The sequence below is a fragment of the Thalassophryne amazonica genome, chromosome 14, assembly GCF_902500255.1.
Source record: "Thalassophryne amazonica chromosome 14, fThaAma1.1, whole genome shotgun sequence".
In the NCBI taxonomy this organism is placed as follows: domain Eukaryota; kingdom Metazoa; phylum Chordata; class Actinopteri; order Batrachoidiformes; family Batrachoididae; genus Thalassophryne; species Thalassophryne amazonica.
Window position 1 is genome coordinate 7,696,444 of NC_047116.1, and position 13,601 is coordinate 7,710,044.

The 13,601-nt window shown below is 42.2% G+C and overlaps 1 protein-coding gene across 1 annotated transcript; it reads left to right on the forward strand.

The window, feature by feature from the left end:
- Positions 1 to 257: 257 nt before the first annotated feature.
- LOC117525300 (olfactory receptor 6N2-like) lies at positions 258 to 1,190 on the forward strand. Its single transcript, XM_034187133.1, has one exon. It carries the CDS (start codon positions 258 to 260, stop codon positions 1,188 to 1,190), a length of 933 nt encoding a protein of 310 aa, XP_034043024.1.
- The last annotated feature ends 12,411 nt before the right edge of the window (positions 1,191 to 13,601 follow it).

The window sequence follows — 13,601 nt, forward strand, 5'->3', positions numbered from 1 at the left end:
TGGAGATAACGTCACATCATCAGAAGTTGGTTGCTCTTGGTGAAGATGTTAATTGGATCCACAGAGGATGATTTGGGCTCAATAAAAGCTTTACAGAATCAGTTCACGTTTAGAATGTTGCTGGTAAAATGTGAATATTTCAAGGTCATGTAAGTATGAATGAAACAGAAACCTGGTGATGATTCTGAATATTTAAAAACAGTTTTAAATTACTGTTCATATGTTCATCTCATCAGCCTGTAGAATAAAAAACGATGATGGATGGGGAACTAAATGTAACATATATAACACTTAGTGGTCATGTTGAATTACACAAATACAGGTATCTTTATTTTATAATTATGTTTATTGCATATCTTCTAATAATCTGCTGTAATTCTACTATTGTTTGTCTGATCTACGTTCATAAAAACCTCCATGAACCAATGTACATTTTTATTGCAGCTCTGTTGATGAACTCAGTTCTTTTTAGTTCTGCTCTTTACCCAAAGCTTTTAATTGATTTTTCATCTGAAAAACAGATCATTTCATATCCAAGTTGTTTGTTGCAGTATTTTTTCTTTTACTTTTTAGGATGTTCTGAGTTTTTACTCTTAGCAGCCATGGCTTATGACAGGTATGTGTCTATATGTAAACCTCTGCAGTATCACACCATCATGACAAAAACTAATGTCATTATCGCTCTGGTTTCAGCCTGGCTCGTGCCAGCTTGTCATGCTCTGACAGGAGCTATACTGATTGCTCACAGAAAATTTTGTGAATTTACTCTGAAAGGAATTTTTTGCAATAATTCTATCTTAAAACTTCAGTGTGTGAGATCAACAACAATAATTATTTATGGGTTGTTTGTTTTATTCAATAATACAATTTTTCCTATATTCTTCATACTTTTTACATACACAAAGATTCTTTCAATATGTTACCAAAGTAGCGCTGATGTGAGGAAAAAAGCTGCAGAGACCTGTTTACCCCACCTGCTGGTTTTAACCAGTTTTTCATGTTTGAGTCTGTATGATGTCATTGTGGTTCGACTGGAAACAAATATTCCAAAAACTCTGAGTTTAATTATGACTTTGCAAGTTATTGTGTATCATCCTCTCTTTAATCCACTGATATATGGACTAAAAATGAAAGAAATCTCAAAACATATCAAAAGGCTGTTTTGTCAAAGACCTCTAACTAATGCTTAATGTTATCTGCAATAATATTTGTTTAGTCTAAAATAAAAACAGACTGATTCATTTCTGTGCTATAAATAAAACACCATAAAGTCGTTCTGTGTGTGAAACCAAACTGAACTAATAATAAATCACATTTCAACCATGAACACACACACACACACACATATATATATATATATTTATTTATTTATTTTTATTTTTTTTTCAGTTTCAGACAAACATTGTCTGGGACAAAAAAAAGCATTTACTGACACACAAGAACAAATACATGTACATCTCAGTATATGTACAGTTCTTAATTAAACAATGTCAACTGTCAGAAAAACATCACAAAAAAAAACAAAACTAATAATCAGTAATGTCAGGATCTGTGTCCATCAGGTCAGGTCCTGGAGTATGTGCTGGTGACGCGCACAGCTGCATTCACCACACTGAGGAACTGCCTTGGGTCCTGGATGGCAAGAACCCAGACAGAGAACCAGACCATCCATACTTCTAGAAAGTAGACATCTACCTGCTGCAGGTGAAACATGGGTGTCCTATTGGCCTGTTACAGTTGCTCGTGTCCTCAACTCTGAGGCACATGCGTCCTGGATCATGCACAGAAAAACGTGCCACTTGGCCAAAACATCATCACTGACATTTTGCCCCAATGCAACTGATAGTCATCATCTGAGTCTCCCTCAGTAACTGCTCGTTTGATACAAAGTCATTCCAGCGGTTCTCAGGGATCATCTGAAGAAAAATACTGTCTACATGAACATGAACCCTGACTTTGGTGTGTGTGTGTCTGTGTGAATGCGTTGAATGTGAGGTGTCACTGTAAAGCGCTTTGAGCTTCTGATGCAGAAGGAAAAGTGCTATATCGATGTAGTCTCTCTCTTCTAAGTCCCTGTTGGTAAATGATATAATAATTGATCAACATATTGATTTATTCTGCCTTACAGAAACCTGGTTACAGCAGGATGAATATGTTAGTTTAAATGAGTCAACACCCCCGAGTCACACTAACTGTCAGAATGCTCGTAGCACGGGCCGGGGTGGAGGATTAGCAGCAATCTTCCATTCCAGCTTATTAATTAATCAAAAACCCAGACAGAGCTTTAATTCATTTGAAAGCTTGACTCTTAGTCTTGTCCATCCAAATTGGAAGTCCCAAAAAACAGTTTTATTTGTTATTATCTATCGTCCACCTGGTCGTTACTGTGAGTTTCTCTGTGAATTTTCAGACCTTTTGTCTGACTTAGTGCTTAGCTCAGATAAGATAATTATAGTGGGCGATTTTAACATCCACACAGATGCTGAGAATGACAGCCTCAACACTGCATTTAATCTATTATTAGACTCTATTGGCTTTGCTCAAAAAGTAAATGAGTCCACCCACCACTTTAATCATATCTTAGATCTTGTTCTGACTTATGGTATGGAAATAGAAGACTTAACAGTATTCCCTGAAAACTCCCTTCTGTCTGATCATTTCTTAATAACATTTACATTTACTCTGATGGACTACCCAGCAGTGGGGAATAAGTTTCATTACACTAGAAGTCTTTCAGAAAGCGCTGTAACCAGGTTTAAGGATATGATTCCTTCTTTATGTTCTCTAATGCCATATACCAACACAGTGCAGAGTAGCTACCTAAACTCTGTAAGGGAGTTAGAGTATCTCATCAATAGTTTTACATCCTCATTGAAGACAACTTTGGATGCTGTAGCTCCTCTAAAAAAGAGAGCTTTAAATCAGAAGTGCCTGACTCCGTGGTATAACTCACAAACTCGTAGCTTAAAGCAGATAACCCATAAGTTGGAGAGGAAATGGCGTCTCACTAATTTAGAAGATCTTCACTTAGCCTGGAAAAAGAGTCTGTTGCTCTATAAAAAAGCCCTCCGTAAAGCTAGGACATCTTTCTACTCATCACTAATTGAAGAAAATAAGAACAACCCCAGGTTTCTTTTCAGCACTGTAGCCAGGCTGACAAAGAGTCAGAGCTCTATTGAGCTCAGTATTCCATTAATTTTAACTAGTAATGACTACATGACTTTCTTTGCTAACAAAATTTTAACTATTAGAGAAAAAATTACTCATAACCATCCCAAAGACGTATCGTTATCTTTGGCTGCTTTCAGTGATGCCGGTATTTGGTTAGACTCTTTCTCTCCAATTGTTCTGTCTGAGTTATTTTCATTAGTTACTTCATCCAAACCATCAACATGTTTATTAGACCCCATTCCTACCAGGCTGCTCAAGGAAGCCCTACCATTATTTAATGCTTCGATCTTAAATATGATCAATCTATCTTTGTTAGTTGGCTATGTACCACAGGCTTTTAAGGTGGCAGTAATTAAACCATTACTTAAAAAGCCATCACTTGACCCAGCTATCTTAGCTAATTATAGGCCAATCTCCAACCTTCCTTTTCTCTCAAAAATTCTTGAAAGGGTAGTTGTAAAACAGCTAACTGATCATCTGCAGAGGAATGGTCTATTTGAAGAGTTTCAGTCAGGTTTTAGAATTCATCATAGTACAGAAACAGCATTAGTGAAGGTTACAAATGATCTTCTTATGGCCTCGGACAGTGGACTCATCTCTGTGCTTGTTCTGTTAGACCTCAGTGCTGCTTTTGATACTTTTGACCATAAAATTTTATTACAGAGATTAGAGCATGCCATAGGTATTAAAGGCACTGCTGTTATGTGTCGGACGCAGCTCGGAGAACCAACCAGCGTTTGAAGGACCCAGTATGAAATAAGCAGAGCACGGTACAAAGGATAACTGAATTTAATACATAACAGTGATACAAAACAACAAAAGAGTGTGCGGTCTGGCATGGTGGTGATACGGTGCGCTCCCAGCAGCGCTAACCGTCCGGAGCCAGAAGCCGTTCGGACCCAAGGACCCCGCCGACACCCCCCAGGTGGCCGCAACAAACCGAGTCTGTGAAAGAAGGAACCATTATGTGAGTCCACACTCTACACACAGAGAGACCACTCAAAGGTGTACATAAACAGCAAACACTTCCTGGCTTAATTACTAATCAGCTTCCCAACCTGCAGGCATGGAACATCCAGTTCACAAAAGTCCACTGCAGTGGAAGCCGATACATGACTAACGTACAGCTCAATATAATAAGGTGTGAGGGACACCACATTTACTGACTGTATAAACGTTAGTCACAAAATCTAACGTACCTCAGGAAGTGTGCTGACGAGCGTGAGACCTCACCCCCTCCTCTTTCACAGACCGTGCATCAAACCCTGGACGTTCTCTGCATCCACTGATGATGAGATGGCTCCCGAGACGACGATCTCACCCGTCTGGTCACAAGGTCGAGTCTCTGGCAAATACACACTGTATACTCCAGTCTTAAATGCCACCATGTTCCAATCCATATAGATGCACCTCAGCTGTGAGTCCTGACGAGCCGCAGGTGATCAGGGTGAGGTCCTGATAACCTCAGCAACACAGCCACTCAGTCCCAAATGCAAGCCACCTGGAAGGAAAAACAAAAGACAGAAACAAAAAGGCAGCCAGGCCCCCCAGCCATACAACAGTACCCCACCCTCACGGGAAGCCTCCCGGCGACCACACAAACCTCGCCCAGGAGAAACACCCCCCTCCAGGGACCATGGCTGGAAACCGCATCTGCATTCGTCTTCCAACAGAATGGTTGATGTCCTCTCCTCTGGCTGCATCCTTGCCTTTGTTTCAGTCAGTCACTTAGCACAGGTGTGGCCAGGAGTTCTTAAACCTGTGCGGTCAGCCTTTATCCAACCATGTTCGGTCTTTAGTCATAAAACAAAAAAGACAAACACAAACAACCAAAACACCCCCCCTCCCCAGGGGACCATCCCATCAAACCCCGGGAAGAGGAGAAAAGAAAAACCCCAAACTTAAGCTTACAAATAAAAGTGCTAAAACACCCCCCCCAAAAGACATGTAGGGACCAACACCCCCCAGAGGACTTCCCGCCAGCTCCAGGAGTAATAACCACAGCCGAGGTCCCTCTGGGATCCAACGTCACCCACGGGGACTCCCAGCGCCTCCCAGAGGACCACTCGTCAACCCCAGGAGACGCCTCCCCTCATGACCAACGGACCCAGCCCCGGCCGTCTATGGCTAGATGGACCCACAGCCCTTTCCCCCCCAGAGGACACCACAGTCAAACCCTGAGGGCGGAAACTGGGGGGAAAAACAAGGAGAGAAAAAAAAAACAACATACAAACAAAACAACCCCAACCCCACCCCCTTGGCGCAGTGGAAACTGGAAGCACGTCCAGTGTCACCAACCGTGACTATACCCCAGAAGCCAACCAGGAGGAGTGGAACAGCGGTTATGGCAAACGGCACAAAATGGCGCCACTCCTCCGACTTCTACACCAGCCACTAGCAGGACACACAACATGCACATGAAGACAGCAGCACAACAAACACATTAGGACGGCCGCAAAGGGCCATCACCCCACCCCTCCCCAAAAAACACAGGTCCCACCAGGACGCTGTGCAATGTGGCTCCTATAACGGGGCGCGCAACAAAGCGTCCGCTACCAGATTTTCTGCTCCTTTAATATGTTTTATGTCCAAATGAAACATTTGGAGGTACAGAGACCACCGCACCAAATGCTGATTAGGCGCCTTAACAGAGGTCAAAAACGTTAGTGAATTATGGTCAGTATAAACAGTAATTTTAGCACCACCACACAAGTACACTTCAAAATGCCTTAAGGCCAAAATCAACGCAAATGTCTCTTTTTCAACAACTGAATAATTTAGCTGGTGTTTGTCAAATTTCTTTGAAAAATAGCTAACAGGTCTATCTATACCAAAATTATCAGATTGCGTCAGAACCGCTCCAGCTCCCACGTGACTTGCATCCATGTACAACTGAAATGGTTGGTTTAGACATGGGGCGGCCAACACCGGAGCTGCACAGAGGAGCTTCTTCACACTTTCAAATGCCTGATGACAAAGAGAAGACCAGACAAATTTATCATCTTCCTACCAGGCTGCTCAAGGAAGCCCTACCATTATTTAATGCTTCGATCTTAAATATGATCAATCTATCTTTGTTAGTTGGCTATGTACCACAGGCTTTTAAGGTGGCAGTAATTAAACCATTACTTAAAAAGCCATCACTTGACCCAGCTATCTTAGCTAATTATAGGCCAATCTCCAACCTTCCTTTTCTCTCAAAAATTCTTGAAAGGGTAGTTGTAAAACAGCTAACTGATCATCTGCAGAGGAATGGTCTATTTGAAGAGTTTCAGTCAGGTTTTAGAATTCATCATAGTACAGAAACAGCATTAGTGAAGGTTACAAATGATCTTCTTATGGCCTCGGACAGTGGACTCATCTCTGTGCTTGTTCTGTTAGACCTCAGTGCTGCTTTTGATACTGTTGACCATAAAATGTTATTACAGAGATTAGAGCATGCCATAGGTATTAAAGGCACTGCGCTGCGGTGGTTTGAATCATATTTGTCTACTAGATTACAATTTGTTCATTTAAATGGGGAATCTTCTTCACAGACTAAAGTTAATTATGGAGTTCCACAAGGTTCTGTGCTAGGACCAATTTTATTCACTTTATATATGCTTCCCTTAGGCAGTATTATTAGACGGTATTGCTTAAATTTTCATTGTTACGCAGATGATACCCAGCTTTATCTATCCATGAAGCCAGAGGACACACACCAATTAGCTAAACTGCAGGATTGTCTTACAGACATAAAGACATGGATGACCTCTAATTTCCTGCTTTTAAACTCAGATAAAACTGAAGTTATTGTACTTGGCCCCACAAATGTTAGAAACATGGTGTCTAACCAGATCCTTACTCTGGATGGCATTACCCTGACCTCTAGTAATACTGTGAGAAATCTTGGAGTCATTTTTGATCAGGATATGTCATTCAAAGCGCATATTAAACAAATATGTAGGACTGCTTTTTTGCATTTACGCAATATCTCTAAAATCAGAAAGGTCTTGTCTCAGAGTGATGCTGAAAAACTAATTCATGCATTTATTTCCTCTAGGCTGGACTATTGTAATTCATTATTATCAGGTTGTCCTAAAAGTTCCCTAAAAAGCCTTCAGTTAATTCAAAATGCTGCAGCTAGAGTACTGACGGGGACTAGAAGGAGAGAGCATATCTCACCCATATTGGCCTCTCTTCATTGGCTTCCTGTTAATTCTAGAATAGAATTTAAAATTCTTCTTCTTACTTATAAGGTTTTGAATAATCAGGTCCCATCTTATCTTAGGGACCTCGTAGTACCATATCACCCCAATAGAGCGCTTCGCTCTCAGACTGCAGGCTTACTTGTAGTTCCTAGGGTTTGTAAGAGTAGAATGGGAGGCAGAGCCTTCAGCTTTCAGGCTCCTCTCCTGTGGAACCAGCTCCCAATTCAGATCAGGGAGACAGACACCCTCTCTACTTTTAAGATTAGGCTTAAAACTTTCCTTTTTGCTAAAGCTTATAGTTAGGGCTGGATCAGGTGACACTGAACCATCCCTTAGTTATGCTGCTATAGACGTAGACTGCTGGGGGGTTCCCATGATGCACTGTTTCTTTCTCTTTTTGCTCTGTATGCACCACTCTGCATTTAATCATTAGTGATCGATCTCTGCTCCCCTCCACAGCATGTCTTTTTCCTGGTTCTCTCCCTCAGCCCCAACCAGTCCCAGCAGAAGACTGCCCCTCCCTGAGCCTGGTTCTGCTGGAGGTTTCTTCCTGTTAAAAGGGAGTTTTCCTTCCCACTGTAGCCAAGTGCTTGCTCACAGGGGGTCGTTTTGACCGTTGGGGTTTTACATCATTATTGTGTGGCCTTGCCTTACAATATAAAGCGCCTTGGGGCAACTGTTTGTTGTGATTTGGCGCTATATAAAAAAAATTGATTGATTGATTGATTGATCTTTGCACAACAGATTAGTTACGGCGCAACAACTGAAGAAAAGTTCTTACTAAAACAACGATAATAACCAACCAGTCCAAGAAAACACATAAGTTCTTTTTTAGTACTAGGAACCGGAAATTCCTCGACAGCTTGAACTTTAGCTGCAACAGGATGGAGTTCCTGCTGACCAACTACACGACCCAAATAGGTAACAGTCGCCCTCGCAAACTCATACTTTGCAAGATTGACCGTCAGCCTTGCTCCCGCCAGACGAGTGAAAAGCTCCTCCATGCGCTCCAAATGTTCTTCCCAGGTGTCAGAATAAACCACCATGTCAACCATGTACACCGCACAACCAGACATATCGTCAACAACAGCATTCATCAACCTTTGGAACGTAGCTGGCGCGTTTCTAAGTCCAAACACCATCACTGTGTAAGAAAACAAACCTGACAGAGTAATAAACGCAGACACCTCACGTGCACGCTTAGACAACGGCACTTGCCAGTAGCCCTTCAAAAGATCAAATTTACTCACAAATTTAGCAGAACCCACCTGGTCTACACAATCATCCATTCTTGGCAAGGGAAAACAATCTGGTTTTGTAACTGCATTAAGTTTACTGAAATCAGAACAAAAATGCAATGTATTATCTGATTTAGGAGCCAAAATACATGGAGACGCCCAACTCGACACACTTGGCTCCGCAATGCCATTCTCCAACATGTATTTTACCTCCGCATCCAGATGCTTGCGTTTATCCAAACTGAGCCTGTAAAAGCGTTGCTTAATCGGCCCAGCATCTCCCACATCAATATCATGCTCAATAAGATGTGTACGCCCCGGTATATCTGAAAACAAACATGGAAAGTGATGTCTTAGATCACGTACCTGTTCAGGATGACACCTCGACAAATGACCACACAACACATCCAAATTTGACAAGACTTCTGAATCCTTAAGGTGCCCCTGTATAAGAGTACTGTCCAAAGTACCAGCTTCACTCACACCCCCCGCCCCGCCCCCCGATCGGCAGCAGTGAGCTGTCCAAGGTACCAGAACTGTCAAGCGTACCAATAGTAGATCTACAACCCCTGGCAAAAATTATGGAATCACCGGCCTCGGAGGATGTTCATTCAGTTGTTTAATTTTGTAGAAAAAAAGCAGATCACAGACATGACACAAAACTAAAGTCATTTCAAATGACAACTTTCTGGCTTTAAGAAACACTATAAGAAATCAGGAAAAAAAAATTGTGGCAGTCAGTAACGGTTACGTTTTTAGACCAAGCAGAGGGAAAAAAATATGGAATCACTCAATTCTAAGGAAAAAATTATGGAATCATGAAAAACAAAAGAACGCTCCAACACATCACTAGTATTTTGTTGCACCACCTCTGGCTTTTATAACAGCTTGCAGTCTCTGAGGCATGGACTTAATGAGTGACAAACAGTACTCTTCATCAATCTGGCTCCAACGTTCTCTGATTGCTGTTGCCAGATCAGCTTTGCAGGTTGGAGCCTTGTCATGGACCATTTTCTTTAACTTCCACCAAAGATTTTCAGTTGGATTAAGATCCGGACTATTTGCAGGCCATGACATTGACCCTATGTGTCTTTTTGCCACGAATGTTTTCACAGTTTTTGCTCTATGCAAGATGCATTATCATCTTGAAAAATGATTTCATCATCCCCAAACATCCTTTCAATTGATGGGATAAGAAAAGTGTCCAAAATATCAATGTAAACTTGTGCATTTATTAGTGATGTAATGACAGCCACCTCCCCAGTGCCTTTACCTGACATGCAGCCCCATATCATCAATGACTGTGGAAATTTACATGTTCTTTTCAGGCAGTCATCTTTATAAATCTCATTGGAATGGCACCAAACAAAAGTTCCAGCATCATCACTTTGCCCAATGCAGATTCGAGATTCATCACTGAATATGACTTTCATCCAGTCATCCACAGTCCACGATTGCGTTTCCTTAGCCCATTGTAACCTTGTTTTTTTCTGTTTAGGTGTTAATGATGGCTTTCGTTTAGGTTTTCTGTATGTAAATCCCATTTCCTTTAGGTGGTTTCTTACAGTTCGGTCACAGACGTTGACTCCAGTTTCCTCCCATTCGTTCCTCATTTGTTTTGTTGTGCATTTTCGATTTTTGAGACATATTGCTTTAAGTTTTCTGTCTTGACGCTTTGATGTCTTCCTTGGTCTACCAGTATGTTTGCCTTTAACAACCTTCCCATGTTGTTTGTATTTGGTCCAGAGTTTAGACACAGCTGACTGTGAACAACCAACATCTTTTGCAACATTGCATGATGATTTACCCTCTTTTAAGAGTTTGATAATCCTCTCTTTTGTTTCAATTGACATCTCTCGTGTTGGAGCCATGATTCATGTCCATATTTTTTTCCCTCTGCTTGGTCTAAAAAAGTAACTGTTACTGACTGCCACAATTTTTTTTCTTGATTTCTTATAGTGTTTCTTAAAGCCAGAAAGTTGCCATTTGGAATGACTTTAGTTTTGTGTCATGTCTGTGATCTGCTTTTTTTCTACAAAATTGAACAACTGAATGAACATCCTCCGAGGCCAGTGATTCCATAATTATTGCCAAGGGGTTGTACTTGCCATACATATAGCAGAAGCCTCAGCACCCTCCGTTTGCTGTTAAAAAAGGTTTTAACAAATTGACATGACACGTTTGTTGCTTTCTCCTGTGTTCAGGCATTGAGATTAAATAATTTTGATCAGAAAGTTGTTCAAGCACAGTGTAAGGACCACTAAACTTCACTTGAAAAGGTGACGTGATAACCGGACAAAGGGCCAACACTTGGTCACCAGGCAAAAACGAACGCAACTCCGAACATCTGTCAAACAGAGACTTCATTTTATTCTGCACAGCAGTCATTTTCAACTTGACCAAATCTCTTGCAACATACAAGCGCCGTCTGAACCCACTGACATAATCTATCAGATTTTTAGGGGGATTTGGCTCCTTTAATGTGTCTGCCACTTCAGCCAAAGGACCTTTCACTGTATGTGCGGAGACCAACTCATTTGGGCTAAACCCAGTACTTTCTTGAGTGACTTCACGAGCAGCCAGCATCAGCCAAGGCAAACCTTCTTCCCAGTCACCTCCCAACTCAGTACAGTAAGCATGCAACAGCAACTTCAAGCACTGGTGAAAACGCTCCAAAGCGCCTTGCGACCTGCGATGGAAAGCCATCGCTTTGCTATGCCACACTCCGAGCTGCTTCAAGACCTGGCCAAACAGATGACCTGTAAAGTTGCTGCCCTGATCCAACTGTATGACTTTCGGAATACCAAACACAGAAATAAACTGAGTAAGCGCCCGCACCACTGCCCTAGCAGTTATCGTCAGCCATGGATAAGCTGCCGGACACCGTGTAACTTGACACATCACTGTGAGCAAATATAATGACCCCGACCTTGAACGAGATAAAGACCCGACACAATCAATTATTAAATGCTCAAATGGTTCAGATACAACTGCAATTGGACTCAGTGGAACTGGTTTCAACATTTGATTAGGCTTAGCAGTAAGCTGGCACACATGACATGTCTTAATATAAGAAGAAATGTCCATTTTTAGACGCAGCCAAAAAAAATGTCTCAGGACCCCGTCATATGTTTTAGTCACCCCGGAGTGTCCAGACTGATCATGTGCAACTTTTAACACAGCAGCGTGAAATTTACTGGACACCACGATTTGAAACACAGGATCACCGACAATACCCGCATGGGGCAACCATTTTCTCACCAACAATGAATCCTGAAAAAGTCCCACACACGCAATCCAGAACCTCACTCACTGGGCGCACCTGATCAAAGAGGCCTTTTAAAGACACGTCAGCATGCTGCTCTGCCACCAGCTCACTACGACACAAGGACACAGGAAAATCAGACAGAGGTACATAAACATTTTTAACACATCTCTCTTTCTTAACCTCATCCCGTGCCATAGCCCGAGTAACGGCACACACAGTGAACACCTGGGGGAATTGTTTACTGCTCTCATCAGTCTGAGGAAGCAAATAAGGAACTGGCTACCCCTCCTTCTGTACAGCTGACCGAGCAACGTCCTTCCACAAACGCACACCAGCCAAACCATTTCCCAAGATAACAGAGACACCTTCCACTGGCAATGCAGGACGAACAGCTAAAACTGCATCCCCGCTGAACAATTCACACTCAAATGACACTTTATGCAAATGAACAAAGAGCCATGCCTCGAACTGGAACCCGCTTGTCTATCTCCGACTCCATAGACAGCAGCAACACATCAGCTCGGATAAACGAGTCAAACGCCCCTGTGTCGCAAAAATTTCGATACGCACCTTTTAATCATCTCCCACCAATGAGACAAACCCCTCATGAATGAAAGGCAAGTATGAGTCACATGGTTCAGAGCTCACGTTTTCCACCTCAAGTTCCACAGCGTTACACACCGGGGCAGCTAAACCCACTCCTTTGGGTTAAGAGTAGACATCCTTAACTTGAGCAGAGCACAATCTGCTTTAATGTGCCCGCACCTGTGACAACAGTGACACACCTAATCACTATCACGCAAAACCGAGTTTTTTACTTTCCCCTGTTTCACCCAACTAGACCGACCAAAGCCTTCAGAGCGCCCCTCTCTTGGCACACTGGAACCAAGGCACAGGTTTGGAGTTACATTTTGTGACAAAGACCTACGAGTCAATATGTATTCATCCACCAAAACAGCAGCATCCGAAACATTTGCAGCCTTTTGCTCACTAATATAAGTTGGAATCCTCTCTGCTACACAGTTCTTGAACTCTTCCATCAAAATCAAATCTCGCAGCTGATCAAAATTTTTAACATTTGGCGCAGCGCACTAACAATCAAACAACGCAGTTTTATCACGTCCAAACTCCACATAATTTTGATGATCAAGTTTTTTGTAACGCCGAAATTTCTGTCTATCTGCCTCTGGCACAAGCTCATATTCTCTCTCCACAGCGCTTTTCACTTTGTCATAAACCAAACTATCTTCAAGTGACAATGAAGCCTATGCCTCCTGAGCTTTACCTGTAAACTCACACTACAACAGCAGCGGCCAAACCTCCCTTGGCCACTTTAACATCGATGCCACGCGCTCAAACAAAACAAAATATTTATCCATGTCTCTCTCAATAAACGGTGGAATAAATCGAATACACTTAACGTCAAAGTCTGCTTCACCAGGATTAACAGTCAGCATGCCAGACACACTCGCTGCCTCGCGTCTCTGCGCCTCTTCCATATCCAATTTACGTTGTTCTGACTGAATCTCTTTCTCCCTAAGATTAGACTGAATTTCCTGCTCTCAGAGATTCATCTCCAGCTGTCCCAGCTGCCACCTGGGTTACCACTGATGCAGCAGGAAAAAAAAAAAAGCCCTTTGCAACCAGGGCATCATCAATTTGTTATTTGATAACTTTTTCCTTATCCTGTTTTACAACTGGAATGTCAAAATGAGCTGCAATTGCCAGCAGATT

Excerpts from the sequence above, each read along its gene's own strand:
- LOC117525300 (XM_034187133.1), top strand. The coding sequence starts at position 258 with ATGGATGGGGAACTAAATGTAACATATATAACACTTAGTGGTCATGTT.